This window comes from Diospyros lotus, chromosome 14, assembly GCF_014633365.1.
Source record: "Diospyros lotus cultivar Yz01 chromosome 14, ASM1463336v1, whole genome shotgun sequence".
In the NCBI taxonomy this organism is placed as follows: Eukaryota; Viridiplantae; Streptophyta; class Magnoliopsida; order Ericales; family Ebenaceae; genus Diospyros; species Diospyros lotus.
Genome location: NC_068351.1, coordinates 31,003,329 through 31,027,524, shown reverse-complemented (window position 1 = coordinate 31,027,524; position 24,196 = coordinate 31,003,329). Strand labels below are relative to the sequence as shown.

Genomic DNA, 24,196 nt, shown 5'->3' with positions numbered 1-24,196 from the left:
ATCTTTTTTATTCAATGGTGAGCCCATTAGCCAAGTAAGTCTTCCATTTCCATTATTCCAACACTCCCCCTTAAGCTAGTGAATGGATATCTTCTATTCCTAGCTTGCCAACAATCTCTTGAAACCTAGAAGTGGGTAAACCTTTGGTTAGAACATCAGCCAGTTGGTTTTCTAATGTCATGTGAGGGATAGTAATGACACCACTGTCAATTTTCTCTTTGATGAAGTGTCTATCCACTTTTACATGCTTCATTCAATCATGTTGTACCAAGTTGTGTGCTATACTAATAGCTGATTTGTTATCATAGTATAGTTTCATCGATCCACCTTCAATCATCAAATCCTTTAGAATTATTTTGATCCACAAAAATTCACAAACACCTAGAGCCATAGCATGAAATTTTGTTTCTGCACTTGATCTAGCTACTAGATTTTTCTTCTTGCTCCTCCAAGTAACAAAATTTCCTCCTATGAAATAGTAATAGCCTGTAGTTGACCTCTTGTCTATGAGAGATCCTGCATAGTCAATATCGGTATATGCCTTTATTGTTAGGTTACTTTCCTTTTTGAATAAAATTCCTTTTCTTGGAGTAGCTTTTAAGTATCGGAGAATTCTCTGAATTGCTTGTAAATGTTCTTCTTTTGGATCATGCATGAACTAACTAACCACTCCCATGCATAGGTGATGTTAGGTCTAGTGTACATGTAAGAGCATGGGAATTATGTGTGAAAATATACAAATTCTGTCCCTCTAAAATCTCTTTCTCTCTCTTTTCTCCCTCTGAATTCTCCCTCCTTCTGTCAAATTCTCTCTCTCAACTCTGTTTTTCCTCTCAGTCCTTGTAATTTTGGAATTGGCCTAAGCCTCAGATTGGAGGCTTGACATTTTGGTATTAGAGCTGGCGATCCTTGACAGCGGAATTGTGATTGGTGCAAATTGGATGTGTCGATCGGATCACTGCGAATTGTGATTAGTTGTCGAGATCGTGAATCTCCATCGATTTGTAGAAGTGAACGGTGGGACGAAGGTGAAAGATGACGTAGATAATTGAGTGATGGCAGAAGGGACTTGGTTGAAGCAGCTAGAGATGAGGATGGAGGCACTGGAGTTTGGAGTGATGCAGACGCATGAGGCAGTGACTCGATGCAAGGAGGACTTGGCTACATCTTGAGAAAGTATGCAACGAGAATTGGAGAGGCACCAAGAGACGATGGAGCAGTATGGCCAGAGGATTAACAGCATGTTTGACATGCTGTCCTCACTACCTTAGTTTAGGTTACCACTAGAATTCCCTCCTTGAACAGTCTCTGATCCGATCTTGCTCGGCCAGGGCATTCTCCCTAGGCCTTCGAGAGTATCGAAGATGGAGGAATTGCTAGACGTGAAACAAGGAGTACAAGAGGATTATCCCCTTATAATCCTAATCGCACACTAATGCCCTCGTTGGAGATAGATACCCCTATTCAACATATCCAAGCCTAGGTGGTGGATCTGTCGATGTGAGAGATTCTTTCAATTCTATAATGTGGCTGAAGGGCAGAGAATTAACTTGGCAGCAACCTATCTAAATGATACGATTGGCTCGTGGTACCAAGGATGGATTAAAATGAGGGACATTGAGGCGACGTGGATTGATTTTGCAGAGGAATTGTGTGAACGTTCCAGAGAAAGGAACATGATTGATGGGATTGAGGAATTTAACAAGCTTAGACATGAGGGATTGGTGATTGATTATCATGACATATTTGAGGAGCTTAGGGCCTTAATGTGGAATTCTCAATCGGCCCTAACAGAGCATTATTTTGTGTCAAGCTTTATTAGTAGCCTCAAGTGTAAACTACAATCAATGGTTAAGATGATGATGCATGCAACTGTGAAACAGGCGGCAGAGAAAGCAAGGTTGTAGGAACTCACCTTAGAGGTCACATTCAGGAAGAACAAGGACTTGTCTAAACTAGGCCCTATCGCTAACCAATCAATAGGAGGGAGCCCTCGAGTGACAATTATAGGGATGACCTCAGGTCTTCCTAAGACAAGTACTAACCCTAGCACAGTCAAGAACCCCATTGTGGGGCAGAGAAGGCAATTAGGGCTCTGCTACAAGTGCAGGGATCGCTCATTAATGTAAGAGACAACTACTGAACTTGGAGGGAATGGATGAAGGAAAAGAAGGGGAAGAAGAAGTCATTGAGGAGGACATAGAAAATGCCTTGGAAGAGGAGCATGCGGACGAGGAAGGAGAGATCTCCTTCCATGCATTAAAGGGAGGAACCATTGGGAAAATTATCAAGGTGAAAGGACAAGCAAGCAAGAAGAGACTCATGGTATTGATAGACAGTGGTGGCACCCATAGCTTCTTAAATGATGCTACTGCTACAATGCTGAAGTGTAAGATGACGGCCACTACTCCCCTATTAGTGACGGTAGCTAACGGAAACAAGATGTACAACCACTATAAGTGTGTCGATTTTAAATGGTTGATGCAGGGGCAGGAGTTCACAACTGATCTAAGGATCTTGGAGTTAGGAGGATGTGATATCATCCTGGGAGTTAGGAGGATGTGATATCATCCTGGGAGTAGATTGGATGAGGACTGTTAGTCCTTTGACATTTGATTTTAATAAGTTGAAAATCATAGTGAATATTGAAGGAAGAAAATTAACTCTGGTTGGTAGCCTTGAAATAGGGGAATGTAAGATGATATCAAGTACGAAGTTACAAGAGTTGTTGCAAAAGAAAAAGGGGCAGATATCACAAATGTTTTCCATTCAAGCCACAGAATTAATGGGGGAAGATATCACTAAAGAGGGACACACTCAGGCTGAGAATTTTGCTCCCCTGCAACCCTTCATTAAGGTATCACACTCTGACGCTTTACAACTACTTTTAGTGGAGTTTAAGGATCTATTTGTTGAACCAACATCCTTACCCCCCCAACCGAGCCTTTGACCACTCCATTCACCTCAAACCAAACTCGGAACCGGTTAACATCAGATCCTACCGCCCTATACAAAAGACAGCAATTGAGAAACAAGTCAAGCAAATGTTAGCCACCTCAATCATACAACCTAGGTAAAGCCCATTTGCTTCACCAGTTTTACTTGTAAAAAAAAAAAAGGATAGCACATGACGGTTTTGTGTTGATTATTGCTAACTCAATGCTATTACTATGAAAAACAAGTTCCTTATCCCTATTATAGAGGACCTAATGGATGAACTCATTGGAGCTACCATTTTCTTGAAACTCGACCTTCGGGTAGGGTACCACTAGATTCAAATGAACCCTGCCGACATCCCTAAAATGGTCTTCTACACTCACCAAGGCCTATATGAATTCACTGTCATGCCATTTGGGCTCACCAACGCCCCAACCACCTTTCAAGCCTTGCTGAACCACCTCTTCACCCATAATTTGAGGAAGTTTATACTAGTTTTCTTTGATGACATCCTCATCTATAGCCGAAACTTTGATCAACACCCATCCTACCTAAAGACAACCTTTGAGATCCTTAAATCCAATCAATTGTTTGTTAAGTTGCCAAAGTGTACCTTTGCCAAGGGGGAGGTGGAGTACTCAGGGTATGTAATTTCAAGGGAAGGGGTTAACACATACCTAAAGAAAATATTAGCTATGGTTGAGTGGTTGAGACCTCGGAGGTTCATACAGCATTATGGCATAATAAACAAACCCTTGACAGAGCTGCTAAAGAAAGCCAGCTTCCAATGGAATCCCAAGGTAGAGGCAACATTCTTGACATTGAAAAAGGTAATGACACAAGCCCCAGTCTTATCATTACCTGATTTTTCTAAGACTTTTGTGATGGAAACAGATGCGCGTGACAGTGAAGTGGGAGCAGTGTTAACGCAAGAGGGAAGGCCCTTGGCTTACATTAGCTAAGCCCTTGCTCAAAGCATTTGGGGCTGAGTGTATATGACAAGGAGTTACTCGTAGTGTTGATAGCGATTGACAAATGGAGGCATTACCTTGAGGGCAACCACTTCATTATCAAAACCGACCATGAAAGCCTCAAGTTTCTGTTACAGCAATCTACATACTCAATTGCAAAGAAAAGGGGTTTCAAAGTTATTGGGCTTGCATTACACCATCCAATATCAATAGGGAAATGAAAATTTAGTAGCTTATGCTCTTTCAAGAAGAGAAGAAGGGGGAACCTGCCAGGCCATCACTACTATAGTTCCAGAATGGGTGAAGGGGATAACTAAGAGCTATGAGAAGACTGATTGGCTTAAAGATTTACAGACCCAACTAGCTGTTCAACTAGCTGGGAATCAGAGCCACACTCTCTCCAATGGGTTAATTAGATTCAGAGGAAGGTTGGTGGTGGGAGATGACCGGTTGTTGAAGAACAAAATTTTGCAATCCCTCCATAACTCTCCCTTAGGGGGCCACTTAGGAATTAGGGCTACCTATTACAGGGTAAGACAGCTATTTTACTAGCCAGGCCTAAAGAAGGATGTGGTAAAATTTGTGCTGACATGTACCACTTGTCAATGCTGCAAACATGAGCAAGTAGCATACCCAAGCTTACTCCAACCACTTGCTATCCCTAAGCAAGCTTGGGAGGGGATTTCAATGGACTTTATAGAAGGACTTCTGAAATCCGAAGATAAATATGTGATTTTAGTAGTGGTGGACAAACTGACCAAGTTTGCCCACTTCCTAAGCTTAACTCACCCATACACAGCTCAAGAGGTAGCTTGCCTGTTCTTGGATTCGGTGGTCAAGATCCATGGAGTTCCAAAATCTATTGTATTTGGTAGGGATAAGATTTTCACCAGCAACTTTTGGTAGGAGTTGTTTAAAAGTCTTGGGGTAGGGTTACATATGTCCACAACTTACCACCCTGAGACTGATGGGCAAAAGGAGAGGGTCAATCAATATCTTGAAGCCTACTTAAGATGCCTATGTTTCGTTAAACCTAAGAGCTAGAATAGGTGGTTGTCTTTGGCACAGTGGTGGTATAACTCTAGCTACCATAGTGCCATCAAGAGAGCTCCATTTGAGGCATTGTTTGGGTACAAAATTCCCCTACTGTCGGCGATGATAGACTCACCTCCGTGACAACAGTTGAGGAATTTTTGCAACAACCTTAGGAGATCCTACAATTACTCAAGAAGGAACTCACCACGGCTCAAAATAGAATGAAGCAGATTACAGACAAGCAGAGAAGTGATAGGACCTTCAATGAGGGAGACATGGTATTTTTAAGAGTGAAAAGATTTCTATAACATTCTTTTTTTGCTACCCTCGAATCCTAAATACTTGGACGATTTTCTATAGCGGCCAAGGTAGGAAAGGTAGCCTATAGATTACAATTGCCCAAAGGAGTGCCAACGCACCTAGTGTTCCATGTGTCATTGCTCAAGAAGTCAGTGGAACCAAGTGCAGCTATTAGTCCAAACCTCCCACCAATGGATAAAGACATAGAAGTGGAAGCTGAACCCCAGGCCATCGTGGACAAGAGAGTGATCTACCAAGATACACTTCCCCCCACACAAGTCCTTGTGTAGTGGACTCATCGATATCCGAAAAGCATGACATGGGAATACTTACCAGACTTGCTGAAACAATTCCCGCGAGCAGCCTAGCTACTATCCTTTCTTGGGGACAAGAAAGCTTTCAAGGGGAGGGGATTGTCACAGCCCTAGGGGTATATTTGTAATTAGATTGCTATGAAATAAGGTTTAGTATTAAGCGGTTAAGGGTTTAGCTATTTGCACCTTTTTGGTTAAGCCATTACAATCGAAAGGGGGAGCTTATATAAGGGTTATATGTAAGAAGATGGGAATTATGTGTGAAAATATACAAATTCTCTCTCTAAAATCTTTTCCCTCTCTTTTCTCCCTCCTTTGAAATTCTCCCTCTCAACTCTATTTTCCCTCTCAGTCCTTATAATTCTGGAATTGGCCTAAGCCTCATATCGGAGGCTTGACACTCTGATAGCGCCCTTTATTAATGATTATTCCCTCCCTGCTTTCACGGCTCATTCTATGGTTTGGATCAGTAGGTGTACTCACTTGTTTGCATCTAAGGGTACATGTTTCCTTGAGTAGGTCAAGAATATACTTTTGTTGGGATATAAATATCCCTTGTTTGGAATATGCCATTTCAATTTCGAGGAAGTATTTCAATTTCCCCAACTCTTTCATTTCAAATTCTCGAGCCAATTATGTTTTCAACCTCAGTTTTTCTTCCTCATCACTTCCAGTAACTATAATATAATCTACATATACCAATAGGGCTATAACCTTTCCCTTACCAAAGTGTTTCACAAATAAAGTATGGTCTCCATGACTTTACTTATACCCAAACTGCATAATAGCCTTGGTGAATCTCCCAAATCAAGCTCACGGAGATTGTTTTAGTCCATACAAGGCTTTCTTCAATCTGCAAACTTTATTAGGACTATACTTGCCATCAAAACTTGGTGGTGGCTCCATGTACACCTCTTTTTCTAAGTCTTTGTGAAGAAATGCTTTTTTAACATCATATTGTTGGATTTCCTAGCCAAAATGTATTGTTACAGATAATAGAATTCTGTGTTCATTTTTGCCATCGATGTAAAAGTCTCTTGGTAATCCTCCCATAGGTTTGTGTGTAACCTTTTGCAACTAGCCTTGCCTTGTGTTGTTCAATAGTTTCATCTGCCTTAAATTTAACAATGTAGACCCATTTGCAGCCAACTACTTTCTCTTCCTTGGGATGCACCTCAATCTCTCATGTTTCATTCTTCTCCAAAGCTCTCATTTCCTCCTTCATGACATATGTCCAATTCCTGCCCCTTAAAGCATCATAGTTTTGGGTATTTCGATTGAGTTCAAGGTAGAGAGAAAACTTTTGTGCTGGGAGGATAGTCTATGCGAGGAGATGAAATTAGCTATAGCATGTTGGGTACACTTTCGTGTTCCTTTTCTCCAGACAATAGGAAGATAGAGATCACAATTTGAATTAGTATCACAAACAATATTATTGTCAGTTTCAGAACTGAACAAGTTCAAAGTGTTTACATTACCTAGGCTTGGAGTTAATTCTTGGACTTGCTTGAGAGGCTGTGATTGTTGTACTTTCTTGAATACTGCTTCAATGACTTTAAAGGGGTATGGATTTGAACATATTCACAAACATTGGCAGGTTCGAGAATATTTGTAGTGTCATTGACAAGTGCAATGGCATTGGCAGGTTCAAGGACATTTGCAGTGTCATTGGTAGGTTCACGGACATTGGCAATGCCATTGGCAGATTTAATGGCATTGGCAGGTTTAAGGACATTTGCATTGGCATTGGTAGGTTCAAGGACATTTGCAGTGTCATTGGCAGGTTCAATGTTGATAGTATCAGTTGTTGTAATGTCTTTTGTAGTAATGATATCTGCAACCTGTTCAATTGTTTCTGGGATGATAACATTGGGAAAGGTTTGAGATAATGATGGTGGTGGTTTATAAAGAAGGTTTGCATGTAGCTCTAGAAAGGAGATGGAACTTGAGTATACATCTTCATCTTTGGATTGTGTTATGACCCAGGGGTAGAAGTGTAATAGATAGATGATTGAAACTGTAGGGAAACTAACAGGGTGGGTTGTTGTAACTAGAGGGAGTGGCAGTTAGCCATCCAATGGTTTGCGTACGAGCCTATTAAGTAAGCTGTTGTAGAAGGAAGAGTTATGCTTGATGAATAACATAATCCTCTCTCATTCTTCTCAATTCCTCTCTCCATCTCTCTCGTTCTCTTTTTCCCTAAATTCTATCTTTCAACCAGAATTTTTCTCAGAATTCCGCCAATTACCCAGCCCTTAACCTAAGGGCTTGACAATTTGGTATCAGAGCCGGTGATCTTTAGCAGCTCCTAGGCACGGATCAACTATGGTGGTAGACCGCGGCATATGGCAGAGGAGTTCGAAGGGTATGGATGGTCGAAAGTGGTTGGCGAACAACCCAAGCCATGGTGGAAGGCACACAACTGAAGCAACTTGAGTCTCACATGGAGGCTTTGGAGTTGGGTATGTTGCACATGCAAGAGGACATGGCAGCCATGAAGATTCAAAGTCGGGAGGATATGGTGGCCTTGACGGATAGCATACGTGAGCTAGAGAAGGGCCAGGAAAGGGCGGACTACTATGGGCAGAAGATCGACAACATGTTTAACATGCTGTCCGCCTTGCCACAATTCCATCTACTGGCAGATTTCCCTCCACGAACAGGTCCTAAATCGATCTTAGACCAGGATGGTATTTTGCCCAGATCGGATGGATCGTAGGTTGCTAAAGATAGGCATGCATGGGAGTGGGAAAATCAGGTGAGGGGTCTTGCTTCTTCGGGTTTTAGCCATATGTCCGTGCCTCGATTGGAAATTCCAATCTTTGAGGGGGTTAAACCAAGATGGTGGGTCCATTGTTGCGAGAGATTTTTCAAATTGTACCGGATCAATGAGGAGTAGAAGGTAACTATGGCAGTAATGTATCTCAATGATACTGCTGACACATGGTATCAAGGTTGGAGGCAAGCTGAGGGTAGAGCAGTGACTTGGCTGGAATTTTCAAAAGAATTGTGTGGCCGATTTGGTGAGAAGAGCATGGCGGATGTGGTGGAAGAATTTAACAAATTGCGGCAAGAGGGGTCGGTTGAAGACTACCTAAAGAGGTTTGAAGGCATTAATATGGATGGCCCAACCAAGCTTGATTGAACCCTATTTCGTGTCAAGCTTTATTAGTGGATTGAAGGACAAGTTGCAAATTGCAATCAATGGTGAAGATGATAATGCCATCATTGGTTAAACAAGCAGCGGATAAAGCCCGGTTGCAAGAATTGACATTGGAGGCAATATTCAAGAAGAATAAAGTGTGGACACAGCCTAGCAAGGGAAACCACAATTTGGGGGTAATTTCAAGGCTGTAACCTAGGGTGCAGGTTAAGGAGGGGCCAAGAATGCCACGGGTCAAGGGGCAAACAAGAATCAAACTATGGAGCAGAGGAGACAATTGGGCCTATGCTTCAAATGTGGAGAGTAGTACAGTCCAGGGCATCAATGTAGGAGGTTAATGCTAAAAATGGAGGGTTTTGATGAAGAGAGCGAGGAAGAAGAGGAAAGGCTGGAAGAGGAAGTAGTTGAGGAAAATGCAGACAAGGCTCAAGGGGATGGAGTTGAGATTTCTTTCCATGCATAGAAGGGAGGCCCCACTGGAAAAATCATTAAAGTTAAAGGGCAGGTGAGATACTTAGGCCATATCATTTCGGGAAGGGAAGTAAGTACTGATCCAAAGAAAATAGAAGCTATGGTGAGTTGGCCTAGATAGGCAACGGTTAAGGAGCTTAGGGGTTTTTTGGGATTGATTGGATATTAAAAAAAATTTATCCAACATTGGGTCATAAGTAGGCCTTTGACTGAGCTTCTTAGGAAGAATAACCTCCATTGGAACCCCAAAGCAGAGGCATCTTTTGGGGCCCTTAAGAAGGCCATGACCCAAGCACTCGTTTTGGCACTACCTGATTTTTTCAAACCTTTCGTTGTGGAGACTAATGCTTGTGGCAACGGAGTGGGAGCTGTACTTATGCAAGAAGGGAGACCGTTGGCTTACATCAGCCAAGGTTTGGCTCCTAAACATTGCGGGTTGAGTGTTTATGATAAAGAGCTGATTGCTGTTTTGGTAGCAGTGGATAGGTGGTGGCATTATTTGGAGAGCAACCCCTTGGTGATTAAGACAGACCATGAAAGTCTGCAGTTCTTGCTTCAGCAGCGACTTCACACTTATATGCAAAGGAAGGGTGTTTCTAAGCTCTTGGGATTGGATTATACAATCCAATATCAGAAGGGGAAGGAAAATGTGGTGGCCGATGCCCTATCCAGAAGAGAGGAAATAGGTACTTGTCAGGCCATCATGGCAGTAACACCAGATTGGGTAAAAGATATAGTGGGGGAGTCATGTTAATATAGATTGGCTGCAATGATTATTGGCTCAGTTGGCTATTAACCCCAATGATCAGCAGGGGTATACACTTTCTAATGGAGTGATCCAGTTTAAAGGGCGGATAGTTGTGGGGAATGATGAGCAGTTGAAGAATAATATCATGCAAGCATTGCATGGTTCTCCCTTGGGGGGGCATTCAGGGGTGAGAGCAACCTATTACAAAGTGAGACAGCTCTTTTATTGGCCTAGACAGAAGAGGGAGGTGGTGAAATATGTGCTGGCCTGTGAGGTATGCCAACACTGTAAACATGAACAGGTTGCTTTGTCGGGGTTACTGTAGCCGTTGCCCATTCCAGATCAAGCTTGGGAGGGAATCTCTATGGATTTCATAAAGGGTTTACCGAAATCAGAGGGCAAAGATGTAATTTTGGTGGTAGTTGTAATTAGGGTTGATGAATTTGAACAGACAAAACAGAGAGAGACGAGAGAGAGAAACTTTCTGAAATATGCCTCGATCACTAACTGATTAATGATAGGCGAACCACATATTTATACATCTGACCTATTCTTCTAATAACACTTTAAACATAACAGAAATAACAACTACAAAGTAGCAGCTATTACTAAACAAACATAACAGAAACTTATCAGCAACTCAACGAGGCTTCAACCAGTCTTAACTCCTTCAACAGTAGTGGATAGATTTAACTAAATTCGCTCATTTTCTTAGCCTCACCTGCCCTTTCTTAGCTCAAGAAGTAGCACCAGTGGGGAAGATTCATGGAATCCCTAAGATTATTGTGTCGGATAGGGATAAAATCTTTATGAGTTCTTTTTGGCAGGAATTGTTCAAAAGTTTTGGGGTCGGGCTGCACACATCCACAGCTTATCACCCTGAAATCAACTGCCAAACGGAAAAGGTTAATCAATGCCTTGAGGCATACCTGTGGTGCATGTGTTTTACTAAGCCTAGGAGTTGGAATAAGTGGCTATCTTTAGCACAATGGTGGTACAATTTGAGCTACCATAGTGCTATCAAGGGGACTCCTTTTGTGGCACTATTTGGTTACAATCCGCCCTTGCTACCAGCTCTCCCTAATTCCTCAGCGACTATGGCCCAAATGGAGCATTATTTCCAGCAAAGGCAGGAGGTTCTGACAGATTTGAAGAGGGAGTTAGCTGCAGCCCGCAATCGGATGGTGCAGGCTGCCAATAAGAGGAGTGCAAGGACATTTGCTGTGGGTGACAGGGTGTTCCTGAAAGTAAAACGTGTCCTTTGGCCTACTTTCTCAAATACTCCAATGTCGAAGCTCAGTCCAAAGTATTTTGGGCCTTATACTATACTTGCTAGGGTGGGAGAGGTAGCTTATCGGTTGCAATTGCCTACAGGAGTTAAAGTGCATCTGGTATTCCGTGTTTCATTGTTGAAGAAGACAGTTGGCCCTAATACTGCCACCAGCTCAGTTTTACCACCTATGGGAAGAGGAATCTGAAAGTGTGGTGGAGCCTCAGGCCATTGTGGATAGGAGGGTTATCTATTAGGGTATGACACCTATTACTCAAGTTTTGGTAAGGTGGTCACACTTACCATTGGATCAACCAACATGGGAGTATTTGCCGGATTTGCTAAAGCAATTTCCTCAAGCTATCAACCTCCTCTAAATTCTTAAGGACAAGAATCCTTTCATCGGGGCCGGGGGGGGGGGGGGGGGGGATTTGTTATGATCCGAGGGTAGAAGTGTAATAAATAGATGATTGAAACTGTAGGGAAACTAACAGGGTGGGTTGTTGTAACTAGAGGGAGTAGCAGTTAGCCATCCAATGGTTTGGGTACGAGCCTATTAAGTAGGCTGTTGTAGAAGGAAGAGTTATGCTTGATGAATAACATAATCCTCTCTCATTCTTCTCAATTCCTCTCTCCATCTCTCTCGTTCTCTTTCTCCCTAAATTCTGTCTTTTAACTGGAATTCTTCTCGGAATTCTGCCAGTTGCCCAACCCTTAACCTAAGGGCTTGATAGACTGCTCCCCTAAAGATGGGTGTGAGGAGATCTATAGAAAGGTTGAGACTTATGGAATGTGACATCAAGAGAAACATAGGTGCATTGACTAGAAGGATCATAACATTTGTAACCCTTTTGGGTAGAAGAATAACCAACAAAGATGCACTGCTTTGCCCATGGTTCCAATTTAGATTGTTGAGAATATGTAAGAAAGCAACACAACCAAATACTTTTGGGGATAGATTTCTAGTAGACACAACGTTTGGAAAATGGTTGGACAAAATATGTATAGGACTATGATTGGCTAGGACTTTACAAGGAAGATGATTTATGAGATAAGTAGTTGTTAGAACTGCTTCCCCCCCCCCCCCCCCCCCCCCCCCAATAGGAATTTTGGAGCATTGGACTGAAAAAGAAGTGCACAAGTGACTTCTAGAAGATGACGGTTTTTTCACTTTGCCACTCCATTTTGCTGTGGGGTTTCAACACATGAAAATTCATGAAGAATACCTTCCTTGATAAAAAAAGGAAGAGAGATTCTGATTGAAATAATCCCTGGCATTGTCTAGTGAAACCATTTTATTTTTGCTCCAAACTGAGTATAAATCATTTTTTAGAATTGAGGAAGTAGTGAACTAACTTCATATTTTCATATGTCTTTCATTAAAAACAACCAAGTAGTCCTAATGTAGCCATCAATAAAAGTGACAAACCACTTTGTCCCATGAATATTAGGAATTTTTGTTGGCCCCCAAGTATCATAATGTATCAAAGTAAAAGGCTGACTGCATCTCATTGAATTTATAGGGAATGAAGTACAACAATGTTTAGCGAATCAATACACCTCACACTAAAAACTTGACAACCATATCTTTAAACAACAATGGAAACAAATGTTTTAAGAGGGAAAAAGGTAGATGATCAAGACAAAGATGATGTGCCTATATCATATGTTTATTAGATGCGGTTAAAAGGCTTGAGAGAAAGGAGATTGGTTTCCCTTTATTCGACCAATGCTAAGATCCTCAAGGTAGTACAACCCATCATACTCTCTCGCAAATCCAATCATCTTCCCCGAGACTTATCCTAAAACACACAATGAGAGTCAAAGAATGTTATTTTGCAATGGAGTTCTTTAGTATTTTTTTGAACAGAGATAAGATTAGTTGAAAGGTTAGGGATATGAAGGACATTTGTAAGAGATATGGAAGGAGTAAGATGAAGACTTCCTTATCCAATAATGTCAGTGGGAGAACCATCAACTACAGTAATTTTTTGGCTTCCTTGGGTTGGTTTATATGAATCAAAGAAAGAGATATCATGAGTCATATAATCAATTGCACCTGAATCTACAACCCATTCACTCGTTTTAGTATGTGATGCTTTAAAAGAATCAGTCATAAGACACATACCACTTTTGGCAAGAGAATAAGAGCCACCTGGAGTTTTATCTAGGGATTCAAGAGAATGTCTCAATCTTCCTATGTCTTCTTTGTTGAATTCTATAGACTCCTCCTTGTCTGGCTGTGCAATGTCAATTAATGATTGCTCTTTACTGGGCACATTAGCTTGGATGTTTACTTGGCCCTTGAATCATCCTATCCATTCCAAAACTTGAGCCATACCGTGTAGTTTAAAATAGTTCTCACAAGTGTGGCGAGATTTGTTGCAGTAGGTGCACCATAGTCCATCTTTGCTAGAATGTTTCCTTGATTCAACTGGCCACAAATTAATGTTTCCTTTATTCTCTCCTCTAGGTCTATGAGAGATCATTGTTGCAGGCTCTTGTATATGAGGTTCTAGCATAACACCTCGTCGACTCTCTTCAACACGAACAATTGAGAAACATTCACGAAGAGTTGGTATAGGAACCTTACCAAGGATTTGAACTCTGATCTGATCATACTCATAATTCAATCCTGCAAAAAAAATTAAATACTCAATCATTTTGGAGTAATTCTTGAACCACTTGAATGCCATGGCTACATTCCAGTTTCATATAACAGTTGTGATCTTTCTAGCCAAAATCCAATCATCTAGTTGTAATACTCGGTGATGACATTCCTCCTTATTTGGTAGAACTTACTTGATTCTTCAGCTCATAGATCAATGATGCATCTTTCTTCTTGGGGTTGCTGCAACTTTTCCCATATTCCTTTGTAGTGGTAAGCATAAGATTTTTACTGATTTCTAGTTTCATGGAATTTCATAACCAGGACATAATCTTCGAATCTTCTTCATCCCCTGCCCTAAATTTTGGATCATTTTCTTTCGGGCCAAGATCGGTAAGATATCCTATCTTCCCTCTTCCTTTGAGAAAAATGCAAACTACCTGACTCCACTGCAGGTAGTTAGTTCCATCAAATCGATTTAGAGGGTTTATACTTTGGAAATCGCTTCCAATTCCTGCTGTGGTGACAGTTGTAGGTGAGGCCGACAATTCACCCATAGCAATTGAGATAGAATCCTGAGAAATGGTTGACGTATTGTGACGAAGAAGGGAGAATGATTAAGAAAGGCTGCGATGAAGGCAGAACTGCAAGTATGTGATGGTAGCAATGAAGGCCATTGCTAGAGAGACAAAGAAAGCCAGAAAAGAGAAAAATGCCCTAGAAAGATGGCTTCGATACCATGTGGGAATTCTTTGAATTCTTGTATATTCACAGCATAGATCTACAATCATATTTTAGGTGAATCTTGACGCTTTCATAAGGAAACTATCAATCTATCTTTTAAGGAAACTAGCTATTAAGGAAACTAATTAATTAGGCAGCTAATTAATATAGAAAAAAAAAACAACTGTACATTCCGTATCTACATTAGGAAACATAATCTATATTCAATGGTATTATTCCAACTATGGCATGAGATTATGGGATTTTGAACTAATTATGCTGGCCCAAAGGCAACCACTAATTCTGGAAAACTGTGGTTGACTCTAGAGGTATCAGAGACAGGTTTTTGGGCCCTAGAAATCAATAGGCATTTTGGTTTCCTTTAGCGAAGTGCAGAGAATGTTTCAAGAGAACATAATAGTTATTTGGCTTAATTTGATCCTCCAGTGCTCCTGGTGTACTCAGATTGAGTTGGTATAACTCCAACGTACATGCATCTGTACTATTTTAGGTTTAGCCTGCTGACATTCTGTTTCCTCAAAACTATTTCATTGTTTCATTTCTTTCACTCTTTTCAGAAAATAATTGTTTGAATCATACTCAAAACATTTTATATCTTCACTAAGAATGGATGCAAGCAGCAAGTTCTTGTTGTACTTTCTATCATCTAAATTTCCTGCTTGAATCATTCACAGTAGAAGCCAGGCAGATGGTTGGTGAACCTTCCTCGTGGGTTTTAGATAGGTATTAAGCAAGTGCAGCTCTAACGGAGCTAGAGAAGGATGGTGGGGAGAGTGGAGGGGAGAGAGAGTGACAGGAAGAGTCTTCAACAAGGAAGCAGAAAGTTTGGTGAACTTAAAACTCTCAATTTCCAGTTGACTGATGTTTGAACCCCACATTCACAGTGGAGAAGTCTGGCTTTGCAGCCTGGATAGAAGGGAGTGGATAATCTGGCATGGCTTCATACTATAGTAATGAAGTGACCTAGGTTAGTCGTGGAGGAGTAGCATGAGTATTGGAGTGACTTTTACATTGTTGGATCTTAGAAATCATGCAAATGTGATCCAAAGTTTTTTATGGGGGTATTTGTGATCTTTCAATGCCTTCTAGTGATCATCTTCTCTCTGTGATTCTGTCAAAGGTAAAGATCTTTCCAGTTGAAGGTAACATGTAAGGAGTGTGGCTCCTTGTAACGAGTTGGCAGGTGCTCCAGTGGAGAGTTCTTGTATCCAATCTGAAAATGTGCCACATGTACCTTTATGGCAATTGATGAAACTTGAGCAGATATATCCTATTTCCACCCCCAGAATGCACTGCACATGCCTGTCAGAATTGAATTCGGACAGGGGAAATTCTCCTTGAATTGAGGAGAATTGGGGAACTAAGTGGGGAAAAGAACAGAGATAAATGAGGTGGAAAACGAGAATTAGAAAGAGGGAGAAGGGAGAAGAAAGGCGGGAGAAAATGTATTGATATTTCTCAACATGCCTTTGGAGCGGTACCAGTGTGCCTTTTATACTGATCTGGCTCACAGAATAGGCGCCAATGCCCCAACATGATCAACAATTACAAAGTATTTGAATTTGAAAATAGGCCTAACTGCCTAAACAATGTTCCCGCCTATTCAACTGACTAATTACAATTCACCCGGCTACTTACAATTACAATTCCATGACAATGCCTGAGACTAAGTAGGGGTAAGTGGGGGCAAGGCAATGCACTGTAAGGAGAAATCATAGGGTGATCTCCTAGAGCTACTCACCTGTGTCACTTTCAGGATTGGTTCACCAAGTCATATGATGGCAAATTGGCATTTGGTTTATGAGTTAATGCACCCTTATATGTGTTACATGCAGACCCAGTGCTTATTATGGCCTTTCCTTGTCTGGATTTGGCATCAAGGACTAATCTTGGTTTAACCTTTTTTGCATTTGTGAGGTCAAACCCTTCATCTAATGAATTCCTTCATTGCAATTGAAGAATCATATTTAAGCTTATATTGAATTAAATTAAGTTGTATATATGTGTCTTACTGACCTATGATGTCTGTTAATTGGTTAATGTATCAGATGTAAGAAGCACGCTTCAAAGATACTGCTGTCTCTTGTTGGATATCCAGTATTCTTCAGACAGTTCCAGATATATGCTGAGCATTTGTCAGAGCCACTTATAATAGAACATTATAGAGTCTTAGGGAACATGTTCGTTGTTATTTAACTAACTAAAACCACATTACAAGTTAAAAGGATTACGTCTATTTATTTATGAAACAAAAAAAAAAATGTGAATTGATGTTTATTACTTCTTAGTCATTAGGACTTTAAATTTTATAAAATTGGAAGTGCAAAACATTTAATTTGTAAGTGGAGCTTTGTAAAATAGATAACAGGACTATTCACACTTTTCCCTAATACATAGAATATGGAAGTGTAAATTCTTACTTGTGTTATAGATTATGATAAAGCAAAGGCATTTATTATGTAAACAAATGAATAAATAACTATTACTTTCATTTATATGTGTGTTGCGCATGTATTCATTTATTTCTTATGAACTCATATGTAATCTAATTATAATATATCCCTGCTGTGTCCCAACTTATCATTTTAATTATTGCTGTCCCGATGCTTTACATTGTGTCATTTCTGTTCCAAATGTCTGTTGATACTACTTTGAATCAGATTGAAGGGGGGAATGCTGTCATTTTTTTTTTGGTTTGATAAATAGATAGAAGGTGAATCTCTATTATGCATCGGAAACAATTAATTGAAGAGAATACTGTGTTTAAAGAACATGCATATTATTTATATATTATGATCGCAGATAGCCTGGAAAACAATTAATTGAAGAGAATGCTGTGCTTAAAGAACGTGCATGTCATTTATATATTATGATTGCAGATAGCCTGGAAAACAATTAATTGAAGAGAATGTTGTGTTGTCAAAACATGCCTATCACTTATGTATAGTGATCGCAGATTTGAGATGTGGCTAGTACAGTTTGGAAATTGGTTGAGCTGTGAAGTTACATTATTGCAGGCAGTACAAATTGCAGTTATGGGGCTACTGACCATGTTCTAGTACAGTGGCTAGTACCTATTGCATCATTGGGGAGTTGCAGGGTAGAACCTCGGTACATGTTGCATCAATTATAGATTAGATAGCTCCAGTCTTTGGTGGGTCACCATTACTTGACTTAGAAAGGTGAACATCTGGGCAAGGGAAAGTGCAGTTCGCCTGGTGCCAGAATGTTGGTAGAATGCATTTAGGAGAGATGTGGAGGTTGAACCGTTGCAGAAGTGGGTTGGGATTGTGAGGCAAGAGATTTTGGCATTTGGTTTAACCAAAGGCATCCCCTTTAGTTAGTCATCTCCAATAAGCCTTTTCCAACTACTTAGGTCAGTTAAATGATTCTAGACCACGATTCTACTCTATTAGAGGCCGTGATATCAGCCGACACTAAATAATTTTGATCAAAGGCTTTGTTAGTGTCAAATCATGTATCATTACAGAATGGAGTTACTTTTTGTGCATTAATTGGTGTGATACCTTGAATGCATAATTAATAACACAATAATTGATGCAAATTATCTCAATCTACCTAATATTAGTTGGAAGGAGAATGTCTTTCTGTGTTTGTTTGTCAATACAAAATGGAGAAAGCTTAATTTTGAAGAATAGAAAGGGTCAATTCACTATAAACTTTATCTTTGGCATGACTTGGATCATGAATCTTCAGTTTTTAGGATGAAGTTCTTAGTATATATAGGTCCTTCTCATAGATGCCGAGGCGTAAGCTCATTGTAGATTTCTCATGCAGGTGCACACTCTGCATAATTCAGGTCATGCATAATTATCAATATGTACAAGTGTGATTTTTAGAAATTGTTGCTATCTTATGCATCCATGTTGCCCGCCCTTTATATTTTCATTATTAGAGTTGTGAAAGTAGGAGATGAATGTATTCCTCAAAAGTGCTTATGAGAATCATCAAGGACAGTCTAGTATCCGAATGGCTATAGTCTACAGATTTACAGTGATATTTTGTATTACAGAATTGGCTTGCAGTATCAGTGGACGTGCAAGCACATTATTGGTGCTAAATAGTTTATGAATATGTCTAGTGGTAACTGTGATGATAAGAAATTTAGTATGTTATTTCTGTTGAAATTCATGACTAGTCTTGTAGTTGACCTGACACCAGGTACCAGTTGCTCATATGTCGTGTCACCTCCTGGGAATTTTTATTTTAATTTATGCTGTAGGTTTTCAGAAACTCATCTACGGCATATTGTAATTCAGGTTTTCAGTTCGTGGATGCACTTCTGTGCTGTACGCGTGTTTGCAGAGAGCATTCTGAGATATGGCCTGCCACCATCTTTCTTGGTAATTAAACTTCAAATTTCTCTTTGTATCCCTCACGCCCCCACCCTGCCATGCAGGCAGCAATGTGATTCGCTTCTGGGCTAAGAAATTGCTATCGTGTTTATTTCAGTCGGTTGTATTGGCACCTTCTCTGAAAAGTGAGAAGAAAGTACGTTCTATCATTGAGGAACTATGTGGCAGTGCCAACAGGTACGCAAATGAATATCTGTAGTTTTGCTTTCCGTGATTCCAGACCCTCATTTAGCATTATATCAAGAATTGGGGAAACGAGAGAGGACATGATAGAGACAGACACTGGGTTGTATAAATAAAGTAAGGCATCTTATATACCAATTACTAAACCAAATCTGATCCAGAATAACATTTGATTAGTCCGACAATTAAATGCTTTAGCATCAGAATGGATGAGACCTGTTCGCCTCAACTTAACCCTAATTAAATTAGGAAAAAACCTTTCTCTATACCTGTATCGATTGAGACCCATTTGATCTTTTTGATACTAGAACCAATGATTGCTTCCTTTGAGTTAGATGGTTTGGGATGTGGGTCCTGACCCTAATAAAAATATTAAGAAGGCTGCAGAAAATTTTAGTCTTATAAGTACAGGATATTTTTAGTCTTATTAATAAAATTTATGTAGGGAGAATTTTTTAAATGCTCATTTATTAAAGTCTTTACCAATACAAGGGTTCAATCATCATATGAGAAACCTTAACAATATTGGTAATGCACAATAAGAAAGGGAAACTTTTGAGCTTTAGGATTTGGTTTGTGGTCCTATAACTTCCTAACCAGGTCTGTACCGGGAGTTAGAACCTTTGAATTGATGGCATTTGTCCTCAATGACCACACGTGGCTTGCTTGTACATTTCACTTAAATGCCGAATCCTTTACTCTTGAATTTATTTGCTGATACTAATTGTTACCCCGCTCCTGGAACTACAGCGCGTACTGGAAAGCCGAGGACGAAGGAGGGGCAGGCGGTTTTGGAGGCGAGGGCGATGCATATCCTTATGTCTCCTTCACCATAAACCTCGTTTGAGGGAAGTAAATCTGGTTGCACACTATCACAAATACTCGTTCGATCACACTAATCTGAAATAATAAGAACGAATGTCGAGACTGTACACTAGGCGAGCTACCTAATTCTTTTTCATTTAAGATTAATGTAACTGGTTGAGGGACTCCTCTTTTCCAAGCTTAATGTTCTCCCTTTTCTCTCCCCACCCAAAATGAAGCCCTATTTATTTATGGACGTCCAATTTCCCTGTAAAAGCATTAGGAGCTGGGTTTGGTAGAGAGTTTATTTCAAGATTGGAACACACTTGGAGCTTGGGGGAATGATTGTTTATATGGTTGTATTATAAACTGAGTCTTGTATGATCATATCACCATTTCCTTTCTGTGATATACATTTCTTTTAGCTCTGTTTCTTGCTGGCCACGGTCTAGTCCGTTTCTCCAGTCTGTGAGCTAATGTCATATACATAATTTTTGTGTAGAATGACGTGTTTATTAATTACAGAAACAATAATTATTCGTTTTTTTTTTTCCCCAAAATGTTTGGTTTTCAGACTTATGCTTTTGGTTAAAGAAACATGGTAAGAATGTGGATGTGGGGACTTTTATCTTCCACAAGTAGCAATTTGCACTAACCAAACAACCCCTACAAGATAAAAGGTACGGTACGTGGCAGACATCACTTAGCAGAGGAGGGGTCCCAGTACCCATGTTCCATTGCTTAACTTGTTCTAGTATTCGGTAATGGTGGAATTAATTTCTGTGCCGCCTTCTTAAGCTACTCACATCTTTTTAGGGTACGTTGTAGCTATTATTGATTATTCGTTCTTCTAGTGAAAATATAGAGAAAATTTGATTGATCAAGGGGTACAGGGTGGGTGTTGCTTTTAAATCATCTAAGAAAACTTTGTTAGAAGTCGTATCGTATGAGATAGCGCTGTTATTCTTAAACTTATTTAACTTACATAAGATGGGTAATTAGGGACGGATGCATGCGTGAGCTGCCCTTGGCAGCTCACAATTAAAAATATTTTTTTTAATATTAAAATTATTTTTAATATTAAAAATATTTAATATAAAAATTAATTTTTTAATGTAAAAAATAATAAATTTTACTAATAATTCAGAAAAAAAAAGTTCAGTCTACTCCAAAATTTGTGATGTGTAATTTTATACTTCAAAAAAAAAAATTTAGTCTTCCTCTATATAAATTTCTAGATCTATCTCCCATTACGTGGCAACTATCTAAGCAAGTGAAGGTTATATAAGGTTATATTATTGGAACTTGAGAAGTAAGCTCCCAAGGAACTGCCATGTTGGCGGGGGGGGTGGGGGGAGATGGGATTTTTGTGTACTTGTCTTAATTAATTAATATTAAGGGCTTGTTTAGTATTATTAGTTTCTTAGCTTTTACTCTTTGAAAAGCTCCAATATTTGGTTACAAAATTATAAGGGTGCGTTTGATAGTATAGAAATTTTATGAAAAATGTTTCATCAAGAAACTAGATTTCATTTTTATTATTTGACACATTATATTTTTCATGAAATTGAATTTTATGGTATAATCATTAAAGTATCATTTGATTTTTTTTATATAAAATTTTATTTAGGGAGGTAATTTTTATTTTTTATATAAATTAAAAAAATAATTATTTTTTTCAATTAAATGGTATCAAACATATCCAAAGCAGTCCTTTTTTAGACTTTTGAGAATTTGAAACCAAAAGTTCATTAATAAACAGCTTTTTATATTTTTGTACCAAACACCGTACAAACTTTTTGTAAGCTTGTTTCTCAAAAACATCGTAGGTTTAAGCTTAAGCTCAAGTCATACCAAACTAACCCTAAAAGTGCTAACACAAAGTAGTAAATAAGTTACTTTAACTTTGGCTTGGGGTCAAATTGGTCGATGTATTTTAAATTGGGTCAAATAAATCATTGTATTTTTTGACTTGGGGCCAAATTAGTACTTTTATTTTAAAAATAGCTAATTTCCAAGTGTGTTGAGTTCTTTGATTCGAGATTTGGGATTTGATTTGGGCATTTGTAATTGTGTAGGGTTATTTTGATAAGGAAATTGACAGTGTAAATATAATTAAAATGGCATTGAAAAGCATTAAGGCCTTGAATCTGAAAATACAATAGCTTATATGGTCATTTTTGAAATATAATGGCCAAAATTGTTGTAACTTATTTGATTCTTCTTAAAATATGGTGATTAATTTAACCCCAGATTAAAAATAACTCCTTTAAATTAGCACTTTATCCTAAAAGTGATAAAAATATTTTTGTTTCATATAATTTTTATTATAGCATGACGAGTTTTCGTATCTACAAATTGGGATATTTTGAGAATAATTTCTTAAAAATTGAGATATTTGGTGCTTTTAAAATTAAGTAATATTACTTACGCATTCAAGTTGACACTCATGTTGTCATTTTATTAATCAATTACTAATACATCTCTTATTAAATTATTCAAATTAATCGTGTATTGACAATTGGGTTAATTACATCAATAATCACTCAACTTTGTATTCTATTATTGTTTGGTCACTGAATTTAAAATGTTACCTATTAATTGTTAATATTTCAAAACTGTTACTATTTAGTCATTAAATTTTAAAATGTTATCTACTAATCACTAATATTTCAAAACTATTTATCATCCGTCACTCATAAACTTAAAGTTCAGTAACTAACGAGTGATAAGTAAGAAATGATTTTAAAATACTAATGAGTTACAGGTAACATTTTAAACTTTAGTAACTAAGTAATAACAATTTTAAAATATTAATGATTAACAAGTAACATTTCAAATTTCAGTGACTAAATAGTAATAGAATGTAAAATTGAGTGATTATTGGTGTAATTAACTTATTGATAATTCATTCAAATATCTGTATTTATTATTTAAATAAATTATTCATGCACTTTTAACTAAAATATTTAAGTAAAAAAATATTAATAATTAATTAATAAAATGTATCATTGAAGGGGGGCCAGTAGGTGGCGTTGAGGCACGTGGAAATGGGGACAAAGTGCATGTATGAATGATAGGGGCCATGAGCATGGACAGCCCAACCCATGGTGATGGGTTGATCCGCGGCAATTTTGCATTTCCACATGGGTTTTCATTTCACAAATAGGAATATTTGTACTCCAAATTCCTTATTGTTATTATTAATTATTAATTATGATAAAGAATGTCGGTATATAAATCGATGCGTATTCATCAAGTAAATTTATCAATTTACCAATTGATTCTATCTATCGAATTAATCGAAATTTACTAATCAATTAAACTAAATTTTATTGAGTGAATTTATCAATTTACCAATTGGTTCTATCTATCGAATTAATCGAAATTTACTAATCAATTAAACTGAATTGGGAAGTAAAATCAAACACAATCGACCAATTAATTCGAAAAATCGAACTAACCAATAATCGAAAAAATTAAATTCAAATCATATAAATTAAACTAAACTAATTAAATCGAAGAAATGTAAAAACAAAATAAAGTAACTAATAAAAAACACAAAATCGAAGAAAATAACGTCATTTTATAAATATTAAAACAATATCGTTTTAAAATTTGATCGATTCAGTTACTTCAATTATTCCAACCAAAAAATCGAACTGAATGCTAAAAACTGAACTTTTTAAAAAAATTAATCAAATCAAACCAATGCAAAAAAAAAAAAAAAAATCGATTCAATTCGATTTAGGTAAATCGAACTTTACTATCCCCTAACTTGAGATGATACAATCTCTCCATAGCAGGTAGTCTCATAATTGGTGTATTTGTCTTATAAAGTATTTTGTGGTTAAAAAATTATGAGTTTTAGTTACAAAATTCTTTTTTTTTTTATAAAAAATGGAAAATTAACTTTTATTATAGTAAATATAAAAGTAAAATAAGAATTTAAAAAACTTTTACTTTAAAATGAAAAGCAAACCTCGTTTTCTTATGGGTATATGGTATATAATATATCGAAAATGTTATTTAGACACTTAGAAAAAATATTTAGTGTGATATTTTTATATATCTTGTATTGTGTTATATGTCTAATCAATATAAATATATAATAATACATTAATAGTTTTAAGTATTAATTTTAATTGTCTAACTAACAATTTTTATTTTATATATATATATATAAAAAATCAACAAATAAATTGATTTGGTTGAGATGAGCAATTTGGGATATGCCTACAAATATTCCTCAATGTTGTAGTGAAAGTCCAA

General features: G+C 38.1%; 1 protein-coding gene across 1 annotated transcript in view; it reads left to right on the top strand.

The window, feature by feature from the left end:
* Nucleotides 1-20,333, top strand: part of LOC127790307 (V-type proton ATPase subunit C) — a 29,362-nt gene extending 9,029 nt beyond the window's left edge. Inside the window, exons 9-11 of the mRNA XM_052319748.1 lie at nt 18,842-18,925; nt 19,035-19,114; nt 19,871-20,333. Coding sequence (XP_052175708.1) covers nt 18,842-18,925; nt 19,035-19,114; nt 19,871-19,967 — 261 coding nt within the window. The 3' untranslated portion in view covers nt 19,968-20,333. The remainder of the gene's footprint in view (nt 1-18,841; nt 18,926-19,034; nt 19,115-19,870) is intronic.
* The last annotated feature ends 3,863 nt before the right edge of the window (nt 20,334-24,196 follow it).